A 23,070-nucleotide genomic window follows, 5' to 3' on the forward strand; every position below is an offset into this window, starting at 1 on the left:
GGAGCAGTTTGTACTGACTCCGACATCATTGCAAACCACTTAGCAGAGCATTTTGCTATGAGTTCCGCTTCTGCGAATTACCCTAAGGCCTTCCGCTCCATTAAAGAGTGGATGGAACGTCGGAGCCTTTCGTTTCGCACCCACCATCCAGAATCGTACAGTGTTCCATTTAGTGAGTGGGAACTCTGCAGTGCCCTTGCCGCTTGTCCTGATACCGCTCCTGGACCAGATAGCATCCACTGCCAGATTCTGAAACACCTCTCAGTGGACTGCCAGCGACGGCTCCTTGACCTTTACAACCGTATTTGGGTCGAGGGTGAGTTTCCGTCGCAGTGGCGGGCAAGTATCGTTATCCCCATTCTGAAACCAGGCAAGAACCCTTTGGAGGTGGACAGCTACCGCCCCATTAGCCTCACCAACGTTCTTTGCAAGCTTCTCGAACGGATGGTGAGCCGGCGCTTGACTTGGGTACTGGAGTCTCGGAGCCTTCTGGCTCCATCTCAGGGTGGGTTCCGTAAAGGCCGCTCTGCCGCCGACAATCTGGTGAGCCTGGAGTCGGCCATCCGTACTGCCTTTGCCCGCCGTCAGCACCTGGTCGCTGTCTTTTTCGACATGCGGAAGGCGTACGATACGACATGGCGTGATCACATCCTTTCTACGCTTCATGGATGGGGTCTTCGGGGCCCTCTGCCGATCTTTATCAGAAATTTTCTGTCGTATCGTACCTTCCGCGTGCAAGTCGCAGCCTCATATAGTTCCACCCACGTCCAGGAGAACGGTGTGCCACAGGGTTCTGTTTTAAGTGTATGCCTGTTTTTAATAGCCATTAACGGGCTCGCTGCGGCCGTGGGAAATTCTGTCTCTGCTTCCTTGTATGCTGACGACTTCTGCCTTTATTACAGCTCTACTGGCATTGCAGCTGTTGAACGTCAGCTACAGGGTGCTATCCGCAAGGCACAGTCTTGGGCTGTAGCTCATGGGTTCCAGTTTTCGGCAGCCAAGACCTGCGTAATGCATTTCTGCCGGCGACGCACTGTCCACCCGGAGCCGCTGCTTTATCTTGCCGGCGAACTTCTTTCAGTGGTGGCCTCACACAGGTTTTTGGGGGTGGTTTTCGATGCCCGGTTGACTTGGCTGCCTCATATCCGGCAGCTTAAACAGGCGTGTTGGCGGCATCTAAACGCTCTGAGATGCTTGAGCCACACCCACTGGGGCGCCGACCGATTTACCCTGTTGCGGCTCTACCAGGCGTTAATCCAATTCCGTCTGGATTATGGGAGCCTGGCTTATGGCTCAGCATCCCCCTCTGCGTTGCGGGTGCTGGACCCAATACTACACAGCGGGATCCGATTTGCCACTGGTGTCTTCCGCACCAGCCCTGTGGACAGCATCCTTGTTGAGGCAGGTGTCCCTCCACTGCGGTTACGACGCCAACAATTACTGGCTGCTTATGCTGCCCATGTTTTTAGCTTGCCTGGGCATCCAAATTACCGTGTCCTGTTCCCGCAGTCGGTCGTCCATCTGCCGGACCGTCGGCCCCGGTCGGGTTGTCCGATCGCCGTACGCGTCAAGGAGCTTCTCTGCGGGCTTGGGTTTTTCCCTGTTCCACCTCCTTTCCAGTCGCCTCTGCGTACACCCCCGTGGTGTGTTCCTCGCCCTTGCCTTCGGCTCGACTTGGCACAGGGCTCGAAGGACTCGGTCGCTCCAGAGGCCTTCCACCGCCGCTTTTATTCCATCCTGGCCACGTGTCAGGGCTCTGGAATTGTTTACACCGATGGTTTGATGGTTGCTGGTCGTGTCGGGTATGCGCTAACTCTAGGGGACCATTCCGAACAACGGTCCTTGGCGGCTGGCTGCAGCGTTTACACTGCTGAGCTAGTTGCCATCTTTCGAGCCCTAGAGTATATCCGCTCCTGCTCAGGTGAGTCCTTCATTATCTGTAGCGATTCCCTGAGCGGTTTACGAACTCTCAACCAGTGTTTTCCTCGTTCTCGTCTGGTGATGGCTATCCATGAGTCCCTGCATACTCTTGGGCGTTGCGGCCGCTATGTGGTCTTTGTGTGGACCCCCGGTCATGTTGGTATCCCGGGCAATGAACATGTTGACCGCCTGGCGAAAGAGGCCACGAGTAAACCATCTCTGGATGTTGGCCTCCTAGAGACTGATTTGCGGGCAGTCCTCCGCCGAAAAGTTTTTGCGCTTTGGGACGCTGAATGGCGCGATCGGATCACACCCAATAAACTCCGTGCCATTAAGGAGACGACGACTGTGTGGCGGTCATCCATGCGAGCCAACCGCAGGGACTCAGTCATCCTTTGTCGGCTCCGCATTGGCCACTCCCGGCTAACACACAGTTATTTACTGCGCCGGGAGGACCCTCCTGTATGTCGCTGCGGGGCGGCTTTGACAGTGGCCCACATTCTGTTGGCCTGCCCCCTTTTAGCTGTGGTCAGGCAGACATTTGCGCTGCCTGATACGCTCCCTGCCGTTTTATCTGATGACCCTGTTATGGCTGCCTTAGTTTTACGTTTTATTAGGGCAGGGAGTTTTTATTCTTTAATCAGAGTGTTTCTGTTTTATTTTATTGTTTCGTGTTGATTCTGGCCTTTGGCCTACGGTTTTAAACTAAGTTTTTAATGTGTTTTCGGTGGTTAGCTTTTCCCTTTTTTTTGTTCCTGTGGTCGGCCAACCACCGTCACACTCCGTGTGATTTTATTTCGTTTTGTCTGGTCCTTGTCTATGTTTCTTTTGTTCTGTGTCGTCTGTCTCCTAGTCTGTTGAACATTTTTTATTCTCTGTGGGTATTTTTAGTATTTTGGAAAAAGGGACTGATGACCTCTGCAGTTTGGTCCCTTTAATCCTTAAACCAACCATTACTTGCTTGTGACATGTTAGGGGATGTTTCCATCACACATTACAAGAGTTTAAATATGGTTCAGGGTATTATATTCCACAGGGACCTTCTTTTGCAGTCTGATGACGAGCTGTGCACCAACTTAAAGCGACGAGTTCATTTTGTCCGGCGCATCCATCAGGGTTCGAGGGATAATCAGGTTGCCACAGGTGCCTTCATCTTGGCCTTCGAGGGTGATACATTACCTGAGAAGGTCAAGATGATGGTCTACCGCTGTGATGTCAAGCCATATATCCCTTCCCCAAGGCGGTGCTTTAATTGCTCGAAGTTGAGCCATATGTCTTCCCATTGTACTTCGAGCATCACATGTCGAGATTGTGGACGTCCCTCCCATTGCAATACTTCGTGTGCCCCACCTCCCATCTGTGTCAACTGTGGAGAGCATCATTCCTCATGCTCACCAGACTGCAGGATTTTACAGCGAGAAAGGAAAATCATAGAATACAAGACCCTGGACCGACTGGCCTACAGCTGAGGCCAAGAGGAAATTTGAGCGCTTACATCCTGTGGCTATGACCACCTCTCATGCCGCCGCTACGAGAACAATTGTAGCCCAATCAGTTTCACAAGTTCCAGTCGGCTCTCAGAGCCGAAAGACTACACCTGTCTCCTTGATGGTGGGGGCACTTCCCTCCCTGTTGCTCCCGCACTATCTACCTTGAGAGCACTGTCCCCCCAACCATTGGGGACACCAGCCCCCACATCTCAGCTGTAGAAGCATAAGTCCTCTTCAGCCCCTGTCGCTAGGAAGGGGACCCTTGGGTCACTACCCTCTCAGGTTTCTGCTAGTGGGAGAGATGACACCTGCCAGTGGCTGAAGTGCCCAAAAGCAGCTGGTCGTAGGGCTTAACGATCATCCTCAGTTCTGGAGACTGAATCAGTGAAGCCCCCCACATCCAGAGAAACCCAAGGATCAAGAGAAATCCAGAAAGAAGACCCGCAAGTCCAAGGGAATTGCAGTGGAACCCACACCACCGCTGCCCACAAGCTCTGCATCTGAGGATAAGGTGAAGATTCTGGCATCCGCTGAGGACCTAGATCTCGCCGGACCCTCAGACACAGTGAATATAGCCTGTTCAGGAAATAAGTCAGTGGCAGCAGGTGACCCTGAGGTATAGACTGCCTCATTGAGTGTTTCATGCCTTCCCAGCCTCACGAGCACGTCATCCTCCAGTGGAATTGCAGCAGTCTTTTCCACTACGTGGCTGAGCTATGGCAGCTTAAACTCTGCTTTATGCATTGCCCTCCAGGAAACCTGTTTCCCGGCATTGTGGACCCCTGCCTTTCATGTCAGGTGTAGTTTGCGTGTATGTCCTGAACTCGGTATTTAGTGAACCTGTGCCCCTTCAAACTCCTCTTAAAACTGTGGCTGTCAGGATATGGATGATGCAGGAAATAACTGTCTGCAATGTATATCTCCCTTCAGACCCCTGAACATATTGGCTGCACTGATTGATCAACTCCCTAAACCTTTCCTACTTTTGGGAGATCTTAACGCCCATAAACCCTTGTGGGGTAGCACCATGCTTACTGGCTGTGGCAAAGATGTCGAAAATTTACTGTCCCAATTTGACCTGTGACTCTTAAATACTGGGGCCGCCACACGTTTCAGTGTTGCTCATGGTAGTTACTCAGCCATTGCTTTACCAATTTGCAGCCCAGGACTTCTCCCATCTATCCACTGGAGAGCACATGATGACCTGTGTGGTAGTGACCACTTCCCCATTTTCCTGTCACTCCCGTGGCCTCATGTCCATGGACGCCTACCCAGATGGGCCTTAAACATGGCAGACTAGCCTTCACCTCTGCTGTCACTGTTGAATCTCCTCCATGTGGTGCCATTGATGTTGTGATTGAGCAGGTCACTACAACGATAATTTCTGCGGTGGAAAACGCGATCCCTTGTTCTCTAGGGTGCCCCCAGTGAAAGACAGTCCCTTGGTGGTTGCCGGAAGATGCTAAGGCGATTAAAGAGCATGAGCGAGCTCTACAGCGACATAAGTGGCACTCTTCCCTGGAGCACCTCATAGCCTTTAAATAGCTCCGTGCCTGTGTTCGCCTGCTTATAAAACGACATAAACAGGAGTGTTGGGAGAGGTATGTGTCGACCATTGGATGCCATACATCACCTTCCCAAGTCTGGATCCCAAAAGGAATCCCTGGCATTAACATCAATGGCGTGCTCTCTACCGACGCAGACGTGATTTCTGAGCACTAGGCTAGAGTCTCTGTGCCAGAGAACTACCTCCCAGCCTTTCGCACCCTCAAACAGCGGATGGAAAGGAAAGTCCTCTCTTTCACTATACACCACAGTGAACCCTAGAACTCCCCATGTACAGAGTGGGAGCCCCTGAATACCCATGCACATTGCCTCGGCTCCTGGGCTGGATCGGATCCACAGTCAGCTGGTTAAACATCTCTCGTCTTGACTACAAGCAATATTCCCTTGTCATCTTCAACCGGATCTGGTGCGATGGCGTGTTTCCATCGCAGTGGTGGGAGAGCACCATCATTCCGGTGCTAAAACCTGGTAAAAATCTGCTTGATATGGATAGCTATCAGCTCATCAGCCTCACCAACATTCTCTGTAAGCTGCTGGAATGTGTAGTGTGTCGGCGGTTGGGTTGGAATCGTGTGGCCTACTGGCTCCATGTCAGGGTGGCTTCCACCAGGGTTGCTCTACCAGTGATAATCTTGTGTCCATAGAGTTTGTCGTCAGAACAGCCATTTCCAGACGCCAACGCCTTGCTGTCGTCTTTCTTGACTTGCATAAAGCATACGACACGACCTGTTGACATTGTTTGCCACATTGTATGAGTGGGGTCTCCGGAGCTGCTCCTGATTTTTATCCAAAACTTCCTGTTGTACTTTCCAAGTTGGTGCCTCCCATGGTTCCCCCCGTATTCGGGAGAATGATGTTCCGCAGGGCTTCGTATTGAATGTATCTCTCTTTTTAATGGCCTAGCTGCAGCTGTAAGGCTGTTGGTCTTCCCTTCTCTGTATGCAGATGACTTCTGCATTTTGTATTGCTCCTCCAGTACAGGTGTTGCCGAGCGGCACCTACAGAGAGCCATTCAGAAGGGGCAGTCATGGACTGTAGCCCACGGCTTCCAGTTTTTAGCCGCGAAGTCGTGTGTGTCATGCAGTTCTCTCTGTGTCGTACCATTCATCCAGAACCTAAACTTTGTTACTCATGATCCACTCACTGTAGTGGAGACGTATTGATTCTTACGACTGGTTTTCGACGCCCAATTGACTTGGTTACCTCACCTTCGCCAGCTTAAGTGGGAGTGCTGGTAGCACCTCAATGTTCTCCGCTGCCTGAGCAACACCAACTGGAGTGCAGATCGTTCTACGCTGCTGCAGCTCTACAGAGTCATTGTTCATTCCCACCTTGACTATGGGAGTCTGGTTTAAGGTTCGGTGAGCCCTCAGTGATGTGTTTTCTCGAGCCAGTGCAACACTGTGGCATTCGCCTAGCGACAGGAGCTTTTAGAACGAGTCCGGAGACCAGTGTCCTGTTGGAATCAGGAGTCCCTCTATTGCGTATACAATGTGCACAACTGCTTGCCAGTTACGTTGCACATGTTCGTAGTTCTCCTGAGCATCCAAATTACTGTCTCCTTTTTCCCACCCACGGCACATCATCTCCTACATCGGTGGCCCAGGTCAGGGCTCACAATTGCGGTTCTTGTGCTTTCCCATCTCTCCGAACTGGAGTCCTTCCCTTTACCACCTCTACTTGACGTCCATTCACGTACACCTCCATGATGTACACCTTGGCTGAAGCTTCGTCTGGAACTTTAGCATGGCCCTAAGGACTCCGTTAACCCTGCCACTCTCCGCGGTCACTTCCTCTCAATTCTTGATGTGTTCTAGGGCTTTAAAGTTGGTTACACCGAAGGCTCGATGGTTGATGGTAATGGTGGCTATGCCTATGTCCACGGAGGCCATATTGAACAGCATTCCTTGCCCACTGCTTGCAGTGTATTCTCTGCAGAGCTTGTGGTCATACCTCATGCACTTCAGTACATCCATTCCTGTTCTGGTGAGTCGTTTCTTTTCTGTTCTGACTCCCTGGGCAGCTTACAAGCTATCGGCCAGTGCTACCCTCACCATCCTTCGGTAGCAAACATCCAGGAGGCCATCGCTGCCCTGGAATGGTCCAGTTGTTCAGTGGTGTTTGTGTGGACCCCAGGACATGTCGGAATCCCAGACAACAAACTTTCTGACAGGCTGGCCAAACATGCTATGCGGAAACCGCTCCTGGAGATGGGCTCTGAAACTGATCTGCGTTCTGTTTACGCTGCAAGGTTTTCTACCTTTGGGAGACAGAGTGGCATAACAGTATGCACAAAAAACTGCATTTCATTAAGGAGACTGTGAATGTGTGGAAGTCTTTGTCTTCCCTGCGGGCTTCTCACAGGGAATCAGTTGTCCTGTGTTGACTCCGCATTGTCCATACTTGGCTCACACATAGTTACCTCCTCCATCGCGAGAAACCACCTCAGTATCGCTGTGGCTCCCTAATGACAGTCATCTACCTCTTGCTGGGGTGCCCGCTTTCAGATGCTCTGCGGCGGACTTTTATCTTTCCTAGCATACTGCCTTCGGTGTTGGGCGACAATCCCTTAACAGCAGCTTTAGTTTTACGTTTTATTCATGAGGGTGGGTTTTATCATTTGCTCTGAGTTTTAGCACATGTCCTTTGTCCTTCTGTGTCCCCCACCCTAGGGCTTTTATGGTGGAGGTCTTAATGTGTTGCACAGTGGCTGGCTTCTCTTTTTTTATTCTCTTGGCCAGCCAACCATGGTAATGTGCTTTCTTGTTTCTAATCTCTTCTCCCTGTTTCTTGCTTCTCGCTGTGGTTTTCTTGTCCTGTTTTGTCCATTGTAGTGTTTGTTGTCCTCCTGTCATTCTTCTGGTTCATCCTTTCACCTGTTATTGTGCCATACGTCATATATTTCTTCTTTCCCTTGGGTAATTGTTTTACTGGGAACAAGGGACCGATGAACTTGCAGTTTGGTCCCTTTCTCTCCTTTTAAGCCAACCAATCATAACCTGCTTCAGTTTTTTGGCAGAAGCATCACTCTATCAAAAGTGAGAGAAAGAGTGTGTGTGTAAGCACTAAGGATGCATCTACCTTTTTCAACACCTGATGGACTGCCGTGACACCCTGATCAGAGAGGTATGTTTGGATTTTTGCCTCGGTGAGACCATTGAGCAGCCTTGTGTAAATAACACTACGCGAAGAATTTAGCATTCGATGGGCCTCGACAGAACAGGATAGCTGTAGAGGAGTGAAGCTGTGAGCAGTAGTTGTGCTTGAGAATCGGAAGTAGTCTCCAAAAATCGAAGTGCCATTGTGTAAATGAGAGCAGGATTTCACAGGACTGCATCAGCGCCTTTCTGAATAATAAATGGATTTACCGTAGCAAAGGACTGACTGCATTCAGTATGTGAATCATCGAGGAACCGTAGCACATCTGGCAGGGTCTTTGAATCGTTAGTCTTATTCCATTTACGTTTACTAGATGTTGACTGTGAAGATAACAGGCTCATTGCAAGAAAATCTCCCATGATTGCCAGTGTCTCTGATGAAGCACTGCTGCTAACTGGGGCGGCCTCCTCTGAAGAGGGCACACCCACCTTAGGTGACTGTTCACACTTCCTGAACACCTGACAGAGGGACCAATCGGCAATTTGGGAAGGTAGCAGCTCAGACAATTGCCCCTCCCTGGGCCTGGTGTTTACCAGGAGGTACGTGCAAACCCTACCTCACCTGTTAGGTGCCAGATGCATGGGCTGGCCTTCAAGCAAGCACAGGGAGCAAAAAGAAAAAGAGAAACCTCTCAACACCGAAGCCGAAGGAGGATAGGAGGAGGGGAACGAAGAAAGAAAAGTGGAATGGAAAAACAGTGGAGAGACTATTTGATATCGGCTACTGAAAATGCTGAACACTTTTCCAAAAACATTCCAGATATGTTCCCCAATGGAAAAAAATAGCAGGAAGATAGACATGCAGCGCGGAAGGGAAAAGATGCTGCAAAGGCTGGGGCCCCGTAGTAGCCAAGCACGAACCCCACCAAAGAGTGACGAGCCCCCTTGGAGAGTCTTATTTATCACCTGACAACTGACTTTTTGTCTAACACGACACTGTGAATGATTTTGTATAAATGACATTTCATAATGTGTGTATGGTAACATTTACATCAGTTAACAGATTTCTGACAGTTTAAGCATATAATGTTACTTATGAGTTCATTTGTTATGTAGGAATCCAATGATGGTCAGATGACTAACTGGTTATGTGGAAAAAGCATTTTAACAGCAGCTCAAGGCAGTAATATCACATTTTTAAAACCTCTGAAATAATGACATAGTTATCCGGCACCCATATCCCCCTTGTATCTGAAGACAAACAGCTTAGCGAAGAGAATGGTGAAAATTTTGCAGTAGCCCTTCATTGCCTTTGAATCAGGACTGCAGTCTCCAGAAACCACAACGATATAAATCCATGAAACCAACATGGAAGCTTGGTGAGAAACTCATCACATCAAATTTTGATGCAGATCATACGTGGCAAGAAGAACGGCCTTCAAATTGCGGCCACTGAGATTTAACCAACAATTCATGCAGAGCTCCGCCTGGTTTCAATTTGTTATGAAAGGAATGGACACCTTTAAACAGAATTAGGACAAATCATGGAAGACATAAACTGTTGCTGCACAAGTGGGGAAATGCTAGAAACTCATTCTGCAACTATGTACATGTGCAACAGGACATCCAGCACATGGCTACGGGATGTCTAAGGAAGGGATGTGAAGTAAGTATGCAAGATGTACACTGTGGCACTGCTCACAACATGAACTGGCTGAAAACACTGGACCTCGCATTTTAACTTATCTAAATGTAGGGAATTTAATGTAGTTTAGTTTTATACCCAGGAACCTTTTCCCCAGAAGCCATGGTTTCAGATCCATCAGTCAGGATTTTTAATATAATGTTAAAGACACTCCCTCCTATCACTGTACAAAAATTTGGGACTACAAGATTTTTTCCCCCATCAACTTTCTTTTGTCTTCGTTGACTGGGCTGTGTCAATGTTAATTTTTCTTCTATGTGCTTTTTACTGCAAAAGTTGAACATAGAAGATAGGCAAAACAAATATTATGTGATGGCAGATGTCTTTTCCCAGTACCTCTTAGTTTCTTTGCAGTGCTGTGACAAACCCACAGATCACATTAGGTAAGTTGAAATGTGAGGTGCAGTGTTTTCAGCCAGTTCATATTGTGAGCAGTACCACAGTGTACATTTTGCATAGTTACTTCAAATCCCTTCCTTGGACATTCCATAGCAATGTGCTGGATGTTCTCTTGCACATTTACGCTGTTGCAGAATGAGTTTCTAGCATTTCCCCACTTGGGCAGCCACAATTTGTCTTCCATGATTTGTCCTAATTCTATGTAAAGATGTCCATTCCTATCATAGTGAATTGAAACTGGCAGAGCTGTGCATGGATTGTTGGTTAAACCTGAGTGGTCGCAATTTGAAGGAGGCCGTTCTTCTTGCCACGTCTGATCTGCATCGTAATTTGATTTGATGAGTTTCTCACCAAGCTTCCATGTTGGGTTCATGGATTTACATCCTGTGGTTTCTGGAGATTACAGTCCTGATGCAATGGCAATTAAAGGCTACTGCAAAATTCTCAGCATTCTCTCAGCTGAGGTCCTTCACAGGCCTGCAAACTGAAGACCAAGCAGCTGATTCCCCACTTTAAAGCTGTTGCAGTCCACATTTTCCTTCCTCACTTGATCTTTTTGCTTTGTACTGTTTACATCCCTCGCATCATTCGATGTCACCAGGGCAGACTTACTCGAGCTTATTGGGCAACTCCCTCACCCCTTTCTGCTGCTCGGCGACTTTAATTCACACCATCCTCTTTGATGTATTCCCAGAACTGTAAGAGAGGGGCCCTCTCGTCCCTCTGTCAATCCATGTCATGAATGGTTTTCTGCAAAAATACCAGACTGTGGCTGTGTTTTTTGATTTGGAGAAACCCTGACACCTGCTGGAGAACTGGTATCCTCTGTACTCTTCTACACATGAGGCTTCCCAGCTACATGCCCCGTTTTCTTCAGGAATTTTTGAAAGATGAGTTTTCAAGGTACCAGTGGGTTCTGCCTTGTTGGACACCTTTGTCCAGGAAAATGGTGTGCCCCAGGGTTCCGTTTTGAAAGTCGTACTCTTTGCTATCGCCATAATGCTTGTCTCCCGCCAGGTATTTCCCGCTCCCTTTTCATTGATGATTTTGCAATCTATTCCAGTTCTCTGTGGACTTGTCTCCTTGAGCAGCATCTTCTGCACTGTCTCGATCATCTGTGCTCGTGGTGTATCGACAGTGGTTTTCGCTTTTATGTGACAGAACCATTTGTATGGAATTCTCAGGGCACAATTGGTTTCTTCCACCGTCTTTACATTTGGACCAGTTCGTTGAAACTGCAAAATTGCTGGGGCTCAGGCTCACTATGAGTCTTACCTTGCTGCCTGCTGTATGCAGTTTCTTAGTGTCTTATGTGTCCTCAGCTGCACTTCCCAGGTAGTGGATCAGACCTCCGTTCTCTGTTTGTGTCAGTCCCTTATCCATTTGAAACTAGACTATGGGTGTTTTGTTTATGCATCTGCACGTCGGTCCCTCTAACGCAGTCTGAATACTGTATAGTCTGTATGCCAAAGCTGGCGAACTACTGCTGTCATGCCACCATGACTTTCTCCTCAGCAGATACGCATGCCGTTTGTCTGCCATGCCTGGCCACCCATCCTGCAATTCCTTCTTCAATGACTCCTTTGATCGTTAGTATGGTGTGCATCCCTCCTCTCTGGTACCTCCTGGAGTTTACTTTCAGCTTTTGCTGTGGCAGCTTAACCTCACGCAACCTGCCACTTTCCCAGGGGGTGTGAACCCTTCACCACCTTGGCTTCATGCAGTGGCTTGTGTTCACCTTGGCCTTAATTCTCTTTCTAAATACACTACTCCAGCCATGCTCTGTCGCCATAAGTTCCACCAACTTCACACAGAACTTCACGAAAGTACCTTTGTGTACGCTGATGGCGCTCAGACTGATTGTGGTGTCGAGTGTGCCTTTGTCATTGGCACCGACATTGTTGGGCATTGGCTACTGGGACACTGTTCAGTATTTACAGTAGAGCTCTTTGCCCTGTATCAGGCCATGCAGTATATCCGGTTACACAACCATTTCAATTGTGTCATCTGCTCCAACTCTCTGTGCCCTTTAGAGCCTCTATGTGCTCTACACGGTCCATCCCTTAGTGTAGCGGATCCAGGAAAGCTGTCACTAGCTCACTATTAATGGAGTCACTGTGATTAAGTGGGTTCCTGGTCACTTCAATCTGCTGCTGCAAAGGCTGCAGTTCTCGTACCTTGTCCCGCCAATTCTTCCATTCCCTCCAATGATCTCTGTGTTGCCGTTTGTCAGCAGATGATGTCACTTTATCATCCCTCCCGTCATGGAAACAAGCTCCGGGAAATTGACCCTCCCAGCAGCTTGGATGACATCCTCTCGGCCCTCTTGTCACCATGGGATCATTTTAGCTGGGTTGCGTATTGGGCACCATAGTTTTAGCCATCGCCATTAATTAAGTGGTGCTTCCCCACCACTTTGTGCTTGTTGCTTTCAACCTCTGACGGTTTGCTATTTCCTGATGGAATGCCCTCTTTTAACCCCTTATGTTCTCATTTATGTCTGCTGTCTGATTGTCAGCTGTTTTAGCAAATGAAGCGAAGGCAGTTGACTGCATTTTACTTTTTATCCATCATGTAGCAATATGGTGAAGGACATTGCAATCATTAGTTCAGGGCCTCTGTTTCTCAGTGGCCTATTTTATGGACCATTTTCCAAGTCCCTGTTTTGAGCTATCTTTTCTTCCATTGATTGGGCTTAACATGTAGCCATTTTTAACACCTCCTCCCTGTCCCCCCCTCAATTGTGTTTTATGGATCTGACATGAGCACGTATGACCCTCATTCTTCAAAACAAAACCGGTGATAAAACCATGGGTTGTTAACAGAAAATGATGTCAATCATTACAAAAACCACATATCATGGTTCACTTTTGTACAGTTACCTGTTATCATATTACAATATAAATTAAATTGTCAGTCTATAAAAACTGTGCTAGGTAGTGTACTGGTTCATGTAAAAGCTGTAATTGGCGTTAATGTTTTGAAAGATTCATACTACATTGAGGCCACTACACAGCTAATCACTGTTTACTGGCAGAGTCGAAGATGGTCATAGAGGTCTGCAAACATTGACAGTGTCTGTCTAGTACCGTAAAATTAATAAGCTGTGTGTCATGTTGTTGAATAATGGGTTTCTGCCAGTTATTTGCATAAACCCAGTAGTTCAACATGACAATGCCTCGATGGGAAAGCCTGAAGAACTACATTGTGTGTCATCTGTTATATTAAGTACAAATGCCAGTCGTAACAGGTGTTCTGTATGCCTTGGGTGGGCTACAATCACAGTTGTGGTGACAGAAAATGAAATGCATAGAAGTAATGGCTTACATATACTCATAAGAGACACTAGTGTGAACCAAGTTAGTCAGTTTCATATGTGTACAGCTTCCAAAGTACAGAAACTTTTATGAGTCAGACTGTATAGATACCTACAATGTATGCCTAGCCAAATTGTCTAAATGTACAACAGTATAATAGATGTGACAAGCTCCTTTTCATGGACAAATAGTTATATTGATGTCTCACATAACACAGTAAAGTGGCAGTTGCATGTAATGCATTACCAATTACGGTTTTTTCACGGACGCAGGAGGCATGTATTGACTGATACCATGTTGTACAAAGTGTTCAGCTAATGTTGTGGTAGTGGTTGTTTATGTTACAACATATCTAACCTCTTATGTAGACAAATGGTTCAAATGGCTCTAAGCACTATGTGACTTAACATCTGAGGTAATCAGTCCCCTCTTAGATAGACAGAAATATTGCTAGAATGACCTTGTCAACAAATGTCAGACACCATAAGCATCTAAGCCCAACTATTTTTAACTTGTATGCAGTGGGGTGACATAGCATTACAGATACATCAGCTATGTTTACATGCATGTTAAAAGAATGAAAACAATACTACACTATTTAAGAGACATCAGCAGCTATACATATATAAAGATAGCTGCACACAAGTTAATTATGCTTAGAGGTTATTGTCTGATTTTCTGCTGACATGGTCCTTCTAGTCTCAACTCTGTCTACATAAGAGCTTACGAATATTATAATATGGACAAGTTGTAAACCAACATAAGCTGACCCCTTTGTGCAACATGATTTTAATCAGCATAAACTTGTGTGTCTGTGAAAAATCCTTAATTGGTCATGAACTACATGTAGCTGCTGCTTTAGTGTGTTTTGTGTGATGTCGATGTAACTATTTGTCCATGAACATGAGCATGTAACATCTCTCATTCTGTCATATGTTTATGCAATGTGGCTTGGCATACATTTCATGTATCTATGTAGCCTGACCCATAAAGGTTACTGCACAATGGAAGCCGTACACATACGAAAGTTACCAATATTCATTTCACACTATTGCTTATGACTATGTATAAGGCATTACTCCTGTGCATTTTGTTTTCTGTCACCCAAACTGTGATCATAACATGTGCAATTTCCTACTAGGTGCAACATATTAAACACCTGTTACAACTGGCACATGTACTTATTGTAGCAGATGGCACACAGCTTATTAATTGTAAGATACTAGTGACTATCGATGTACATAGTCCTTGATACCATCCTTGGATCTACCAGTAAACAGTGATCAGCTGTGCAGTCACATCTGTGTGGTATGAATTTGTTTACAATGCCAGTACTGGTTAGTTTTAATTGTGAATGAGTGCACTACGTAGCACAGTTTTTACAGACAGATGATGTAATCCGAGCCTGAGCTGCTGGTGCTAGCAGTTTTTCCAGTGTAGAATTCATGATTTTATCACATGATGATGATGATGATGATGATGATGATGATGATGATGATTATTTTATATTTCGCTTAACATGATGCTGCGAATACTTCTGTGTGAACATGCGACATTTCATTACAAATGTATTGTTGTTAACATTTACATCAGTCAACAAATTCTTGACAATTTAAGCCTGTAATGTTTCTTGGGCTTATTCGATTTGTTATATAGGAACTTGATAATGGTCGGATGACTGAAACTGGTTGTGTAAATACAGTGTTTTACCAGCAGCTGATGGTGGTAATGTGATAATTTTCAGATATGAGCTGTCGGGCACCACTCCTTGAAAATACATTTGAGCGGTGGCAATTTGATATGGTGTCTCATGTTTCCGTCATTGTATTATTCAGTAAGATGTCAACTTAAATAGTATGTATACTGTTGAGCCAAACAGGACAGCCGTATTTTGCAATATGGTAGACCAAGGCAATGGCTGATTTTTATAGAGCTGTTGAGTTTGCTCCTCAACTGTTCCACTGAGCTTGTGCAACATTACCTTATTTTTTATATGTGTTGCAGTATTACACAATGACGGTGTCAGGTCCATTGTGACACGCAGATACTTTGGGCAAGAATTGTGTTTTAGTTGTTGGTCACTGAATTCCTCTCAAAATACATAGTTCGCTCTTTGATTATCCAGATGGAAGCAGCTTGCTTCAGTTTTGTGAAAGCTATGTTTAAGTCACTATGTTGTGAAATTTTTGTTTTAAGTTGTATAGACTCTTTGCATGTACAGTTTCAGCTATTTTGAAGTTGCTGGACTGAGATTTCAGAGTTATGTCATCTGCATATGCAAATTTCACACACTGCCATTTATATGTACTTCAAAACCTGCATAGCATGTTACTTAGAAAAGTCGCAAGGGTCTTATATGGAGTAATCTTCAAGAATTTTGCAATCATCTCTCGTCATACTGTGTCGTAGTCTGTCAAGTACACGAAAACGATCGTTGCATTCTTAGCTTGAAATCCCTCTCTGTGAGATTGGTGAGTGCCAGTACATGGTCACAGCAGCTTTGATCTGCTCAGAGTACAGCTTGTTTGTGTGTTACTTGTTTGAAGGCTATGGCAAACGTTCTGTTGTAAATTATGCTTTTGATTAGTTTGTAGCATATGCCTGAAGATTGATTGGTTGGTAATCCGCAGCGTTTTTTCTGCTTTTTGTAGGCTGTAGGATGACAACTACTATAGTTATCTTGAGCAGGGATAGAAAAATACTATGTCATATGATATCATTAAAAGTTTCCCTAGCCAGTTAAGAGTTCTAGCACCACTTTTCAGGAAATCTGGATATATTTTAGTTTCATCATTGTTGACAGTAACTGGTTTCTTGGAGAATTTGACAATTCGATTGGTAACATCTCCTTGAGATACTTCTGAGCTCTTATTAATATATCTGGGAGTGCTACTTCAGAGTTTTCACAGAAGAGAGCATGATTTTCTTGGAAATAAAAAACCATTATTCAACGTGCAAGAGAAGCATAATGCTTGGAATGGCCATTTCAGAGAATTTGAGCTTAAAATAAGCAGCATGAAAACTGTGCAAATATGGTTAATATAAAAGGAACAACTTCAAATATCCTTTTAGGTAGAGCAAGATTGAAATTGGTTTCAAGTTTCACATTGCTAGGATGTATTACACTAAAGAACGAGACAGTGAAACAAGAAATACTCAACAGCACACAAAATTATTTGCAGTTTTTCAGCCCTGTAAGGAATCTGCTGTGGACTAAAAAAACATCCAACAGCACTAAAGAAATCATTTTATGTAATTTGTAGGCCTTTGAGCTCTGACCTATGGACTGGAAACATGTACTCTCTTATGTAAGGCCAATAGAGTTAATGGATGATGAAAAACAAAAAAAGCAAAAAGTTGCAGTGAAATGGTCACTTTGTAAGAACAGAGAAATTTAAAATATTAGTCAAATATGACAATGTAGAAATTTCAATCTACAACAAAATGCTTTGACGTGTAAGCACTGGGAAGATGCCGTGGAGAAAATAAAATTAAAAAAAAAAGAAAGTTTAATGTGCAGGTGGAACTGACAAGAGCTTTTGCAGCACATCTGGGAAAACATGATGATGATGATGATGATGATGATGATGAATGCTAGTACTATTAAAATTAACTTTTGAATAATGTATCCATGTTTCTTGGGAATTTCACGGATTTACATATTCTGACCTTTTGTGACGACAGTGTCTCTCTGTGCCCCTTTCTTCGTTTATTTTTGGTCAAATGTTTGAGGAAAGTGAAAACAGTGCGTTATAAATTACAAAATGAGTTTGTGTCCATGTAAAAAAGGTCCATCCCTTCAAGAACTAGCTGTTCTGCACATAAAAAGTTACTTTGCTGTGATACTTAACTGTTGAATTGCTTTCACCTTAATCAGGCATTAAATACAGTACATTTCAAGAATAGGAGACGCTAGGACTGAAGTGTCAATTAAAAAGGTCATGCTTTCTGAGCAAAAATTGAAAATTAAAAGATGTATGGAAAAAAAAATCAGTAGACTGTTTTCTGAAATGTTTTAGATAAAAGTAAAAATAAAGTAGATTAGAGAAACATTTGATGTGCCTTTTAATGGTGCCCCAAATTGTGTGCAGCAAAAGAGATGTGTATTTCTCGTCATTTTATTTATTACTTTTATACAAACCATTCCAGAAAATACTCAACTGAATTTTTTCAAAAGGTTTTGATGTATTCTTTCAGCATATCTGTGATTTTAATTTAGAAATATATTTCATGTTTTTAATTAGTTTATGACTTTTTATAACAGAACTTGCTGCAGAATTGTTTTCTGAAGAGAAGTATGGCCGCAGCTTGGACAGATTGCGCCTGGAGGAAGCTGCATCAATGTCTCGGAATGCTTGTGTGTCTCCATGTTCTCTGGTTCTTGCACTTGTTTACTTAGAAAGGCTGAAGGTTTCAAATGTTGAATACGTACGTCAGGTTCCACCCTCGGAATTATTCTTGGTGACAATGGTGAGTTTTTAAAAATGTTCTGTGAATACTTTTCAGCCAAATATGTCTGCTGTGTTATTGGTACAGATTTCACTCTGTTATTCTTTATAGTGCAAGAGGTTTTTTATGCTCATTGTACTTAGACTCTTGGTTGGATAGAATATTTGTCAGCGAAGTGCAAATTGTTCTCATTGTATACAACTGAAATTGTGTGTCTTGGTGCAAGAGAGAGTGTAATGGTAAACTATTGCAGAAAAGCTAGTAAGAAATCATACCAGGAATGTGGTTGAACTATACCTCTATGTATAAGAGGTGTCCAAAAAGAGACGATCTGGAGGCGTAATTACAGAAACCAGTACCTAAATGTTAGAACCATTGACCCTGACTGTTGAGACACTTGTCCCACTGTGACACAAGGTGGTGAATCGCTGTCTCATAAAATTCCCGGGGCTGTGATGTTAAACAGTTTAGCATGTACAGCTGGACGTCGTCGCCAGAGGTGAATTGTTTGCTCCTCATGGTCATTTTAAGAGGACCAAAAATGGCATAATCACAAGAAGAGAGGTCTGAACTGTACGGAGGGTGGCCAAGAACCTCTCATATGAATTTCTGCAGGAGTGCCGCGACTCTGTTGGCCGTATGAGGCTTTGCATTGTCGTGGAGGAGAATGACCCCATGGGTGAGATCGCCTGGTCGTTTTGATTTGATTGCTTAGTGAAGGGTAGCCAAGGTTTGCGAGTAACGCTGGGCATTCACTGTTGTCCCGTGCTACAGGAAGTGAATCAGAAGGGGGCCATCTTGGTCAAAGAAAAACATAAAGAAGGGGCAAACATTCACCTCGGACAACAATGTACAACTGTAAGTGCAAAACTGGTTAACATCACAGCCCCAGGAATTTTGTGAGACAGCCATTCATCGCCTTGTCACAGTGGGACAAGTGTCTCAACAGCCAGGGTCAATACTTCTGACATACAGGTACTGGTTTCTGTAATTATGCCTCCGACTCATTTCATCTTGAACACCCCTTATATATACTATTTGAAGCACACAAATGTTATACTGTTAAGACAGAGAATTCAGATTTAGATATTAGAGACAACTATTTTCCATGCAGCAACTTTGTCTTGTCTGTTAAGACAAAATTGGTTTTGGAATGTATAGTTCCATTATCAAGTGCATACCACTATTTTAATATAACCAAAAGGAATTACTTCCCAATGAAGTGTTACACACAAGGAACACCTCAGTGTAATAGTAACTGTTATAATGTATTTTACATTCTTCATGTAGGATCAAATGTAAAAGTGTCTAGTAAATTGTGCATAGTAACTCTGAACAAGTTTCCAGTTAATTATAGACCAATATTGCCCTTGTGGAAAAAGACTGTAATAATTTCTTTTGGATGTGTTAAACACTTAGATATTCATTTTATAATAGAACTATGACCTGAAGAGCTGTGCTCTCCCAGAGAAGGTAATAAAGATAGCTCTCCCAAATGTAGTTTTCCCATATATTTGGAATTATACAGCTGTGGACACACACAACATCAGTGAGACGAATAAATCGAAGCTGTATTGCTGTTATTAATAGTGTTTTGTTGTACATGTACAGTGCTAAAGTGTTATTTAAAATTAGGTGTGTATCCTGTACCTGAATCAAATTATGTAAAAATTTGAGTCAAGAGACTATTAAATCACTTGTTTGGAATACTATTAGTAAGTGTAAAAGGTCTTTGGCTTGGTGCTCCCTATCTGTGCCACACAATCACTATTAACCAGAGTCCTCATCTCAGTGTTTCTTCATGACAGCAATGGTGATTCGAGACATTAAGGAAGGGGTTGGTATGTGGAATTTCTAGTAAATGTCTTGGCCAATTGATCCATCCATTTGTCTCTTAAGAAAGGAAAATTATTTTGCCCTCCTTTTCAGATTTCATCAGGAAACTTTTTAATTGTATTGGTTAGAGTTTACAACAGTATTATGAAAAGGATAATTGTAAATAGTCTTCATGGGTTTGCCGTCGGATCACATAGATACGACTGACGGTATCTGCACACTGATGCCCCATTTTTAGAATACGTGTGCAAAGAATGCGCAGCCACGGAAATCGCGCTTGTGCAGTGATTTGCCATATTCAAATTCCCTCTTCTGAAAATTGCAGAGCGGCTCTCCCTTGTGTGCGCTGTACACTGCATTTGTCAACAGTGCAGCCAGACATTACTCACCAATGGCTGAACTAGGCCACTGTTATGACGGGCCTGTTATCAAAGAATCTTGATTTTCATGTTGTGATTTAATAGCATCCAATGCAGGGTTACAGGCTGTGCTCTGTTGAAATCCCGTATCCTTGTTGATTAGATTATTGGCTGTGTGGATATGTATGGCTTCCTTAATGACGCAGTCTCAGAAAGATAATGCCGGGGATAAAACTTCCGTCTTTTCATAAATCATACGATGTCCTGTATACAGGCAGTGTTCTGCAATGCCAGCTTGTGGCCTGCAGATACAGATGTGTATGCGTTGGCTTGCGGTAGATGCTGTGTCCCACGGTTCCATCTGCTTTCGTTCGTACCAAGACATCAATGAAAGGTAAAGTACCATCATCCTGCACATTGCGATAGTGCATTACGTACGTTAGTTCATAGAGCACATGTGGTATCTGATCCTGAGAGCCTGTCGAATGAAATAAAACATTTGAAGACAGTGTTCCGACAAAACGGTTATTCTGAGAGACAGATACGTAATGCATTCAGGCCCAGGTGAGTTCAATCTATGGAGCAGACTGAAGATAGGAAGACACCCACCACTTTGACCTTTTTGCCGTATTTTGGTGCCATGTCGTCAAGAATCGGAAGAGTCCTCGGAAGATACGGAATTAAGTGTGTTTTTCAACCATCTGCAAACCTGAGAAACCTGTTGGGTTCAGTTAAGGATGACCTTGGAATGAGGAAATGTGGTGTGTAAAAGATTCCTTGTCAGTGTGGGGCAGGGTATATAGGCCAGACATGCCGCACAGTACAAGAATGCTGCAATGAACAGCAGTGTCATATAAGCCTTCGTCAACTGGAAAAATCGGCAATTGTGGAACACGGCCTGAATACAGGACATCATATGATTTATGAAGAGATGGAAGTTTTATCCCCGGCATCATCTTGCAGGGACTTTGTCATTAAGGAAGCAATACATATCCGTACAGCCAATAATCTCATCAACAAGGATACGGGATTTCAACTGAGCACAGCCTGGAACCCTGCATTGGCTGCTATTAAATCATGACACGAAAATCGAGACTCTTCGATAACAGGCTCGTCATAACACTGGACTAGTACAGCCGCTGGTGAGTAATGTCTAACCTCACTGTTGACAAACCAGCGTACAGCGCATGCGTGGGAGAGCCGCTCTGCGGTTTTCGGCAGAGGGAGATTGAATATGGCAAATCACTGTGCATGTGCAGTTTCTGCAGCTGCGAATTCTTCACGCGTGTGTTCTAAAAACGGGGTGTCGGTGTGTGGATACAGTCAGGCGTACCTAGCCACAAGCCAGATTGAACCACCTGAAGATGTTGGACAGTTGCTCCGAGGAAATATTGTGGAATTTCCACAACGGGATCCAGCGGCAAACTCATGAAGACCATTTACAACACATCCGCTGGGAAAGCTTGAAGAGTCACAAAACGATAATTGCTATGCACCATATAGTGGAGACACTGTGTTGCAGATAGACACAACACACAGACTGTCAGAAAGTAAGCTTTTGGGCAACAAGTCTGTCATTGGAAAGCGCGCGCGTGCGCGTACACGCACACGCACAACCACAACCACAGTTTCTGGCTTCTGAGGTGTAACAGGACTGACACATCAGGCTGAAATGGCCAAACCTAGCAGCTTTCTCTTAATGCAGTCTGGAATACAATCGTGGAATGTGATGTACCAAGACTGGTATCATGATTCCAATTTTCTGGGATAAAACAATTAATGTCTTGAAATGAGAGTGACAGAAAAGCTTGTAAATATAGATGGAGGTTTTAATTTGATCAGGTTTTCAGATCTAAGCACTCATTTTATTCAGTCATCTCATCTGCTAGAGCTGGAAAACTCCAAAGAGATCTATGTTTCATAGAATAATGGCAGAAGCACAGGAAAACAAATATACATCAAAGAGTATATTGATTACTGGCAATGAAATTAAAGAATAGACACCATGTGAACAGTATTACATTACCCGAATGTAGTCCAGGCAGTAAGCAAATTTAAGATCACTGCTTAGAGGATGTGAAGAATGCAGCTAAATAATTTCTCACAGTATAGAATTGTCATTTTCTTAAAACAAGAGTCTGCGTCAGGTAGAATGAAAACTTCTTTAACTGCATGGCCAGTCTGAGCATTAGAGCTTCATCCTGAAGTGGATTCTTATTTTATGAAATGTTACTCAGTTACAGATGTCCTATGTAATTGTCACTGGGATTAGAATCCTGAAAACATAGCATTTATTGTATGTTAATTGTTCTGAAATATATCAAGATACTCTGTAGTAGTATGCCTTAGAATACTGAAAGAGCTTGGGTTGAGCTGCCTGTTTCCACTTAGGATGTCTATATATGCTTGCTTTGTTGAACACCATTGTTAGAAGCAAAGAATGTGTGAGGACATAACTAAAGATTATATGTTATAATGTTTGTTACTTAGTAGTTTGCTGTCCTGTATTCCAGATGGCACTATGTAGAAATAATTGGAATCAATTAGCATTTAGCAGTAATAATGGGATGGAGAACCCCTTAAGATGCATTTATTGAAATGATCAGGGGACAAATTCATAATTTAATCTTTCATGTTCTGTTTAATTACTCCATTGCTGTAGCTGCATTTTCTGTTAGTTTTCTTGCTTCTCTTTGTGTAAATTAAGTCATAAAGTGTGTATTTTCAGATGGTGGCCAGCAAATTTCTGTATGATGATGGTGAGGAAGATGAAGTTTTCAATGATGAGTGGGCAGCATCAGCAGGAATTGACGTGAAAGAAATGAATCGTTTTGAAAGAGACTTCCTGCAGGCTATTGTAAGTTTTGTGTTGATATTTGATTTCTAACTAAAATTTATCTGTGTGTGTGTAAAAAAAAAAAATAAAATAAA

The 23,070-nt window shown here is 44.0% G+C and overlaps 1 protein-coding gene across 1 annotated transcript in view; it reads left to right on the forward strand.

The window, feature by feature from the left end:
* The window catches only part of LOC124798052 (protein CNPPD1), a 53,241-nt gene that overhangs the window by 6,616 nt on the left and 23,555 nt on the right, over positions 1 to 23,070 (forward strand). Inside the window, exons 3-4 of the mRNA XM_047261282.1 lie at positions 17,760 to 17,965; positions 22,868 to 22,996. Of these exons, the coding sequence (XP_047117238.1) occupies positions 17,760 to 17,965; positions 22,868 to 22,996 (335 nt within the window). The remainder of the gene's footprint in view (positions 1 to 17,759; positions 17,966 to 22,867; positions 22,997 to 23,070) is intronic.

This window comes from Schistocerca piceifrons, chromosome 1 (assembly GCF_021461385.2).
Source record: "Schistocerca piceifrons isolate TAMUIC-IGC-003096 chromosome 1, iqSchPice1.1, whole genome shotgun sequence".
Taxonomy (NCBI): domain Eukaryota; kingdom Metazoa; phylum Arthropoda; class Insecta; order Orthoptera; family Acrididae; genus Schistocerca; species Schistocerca piceifrons.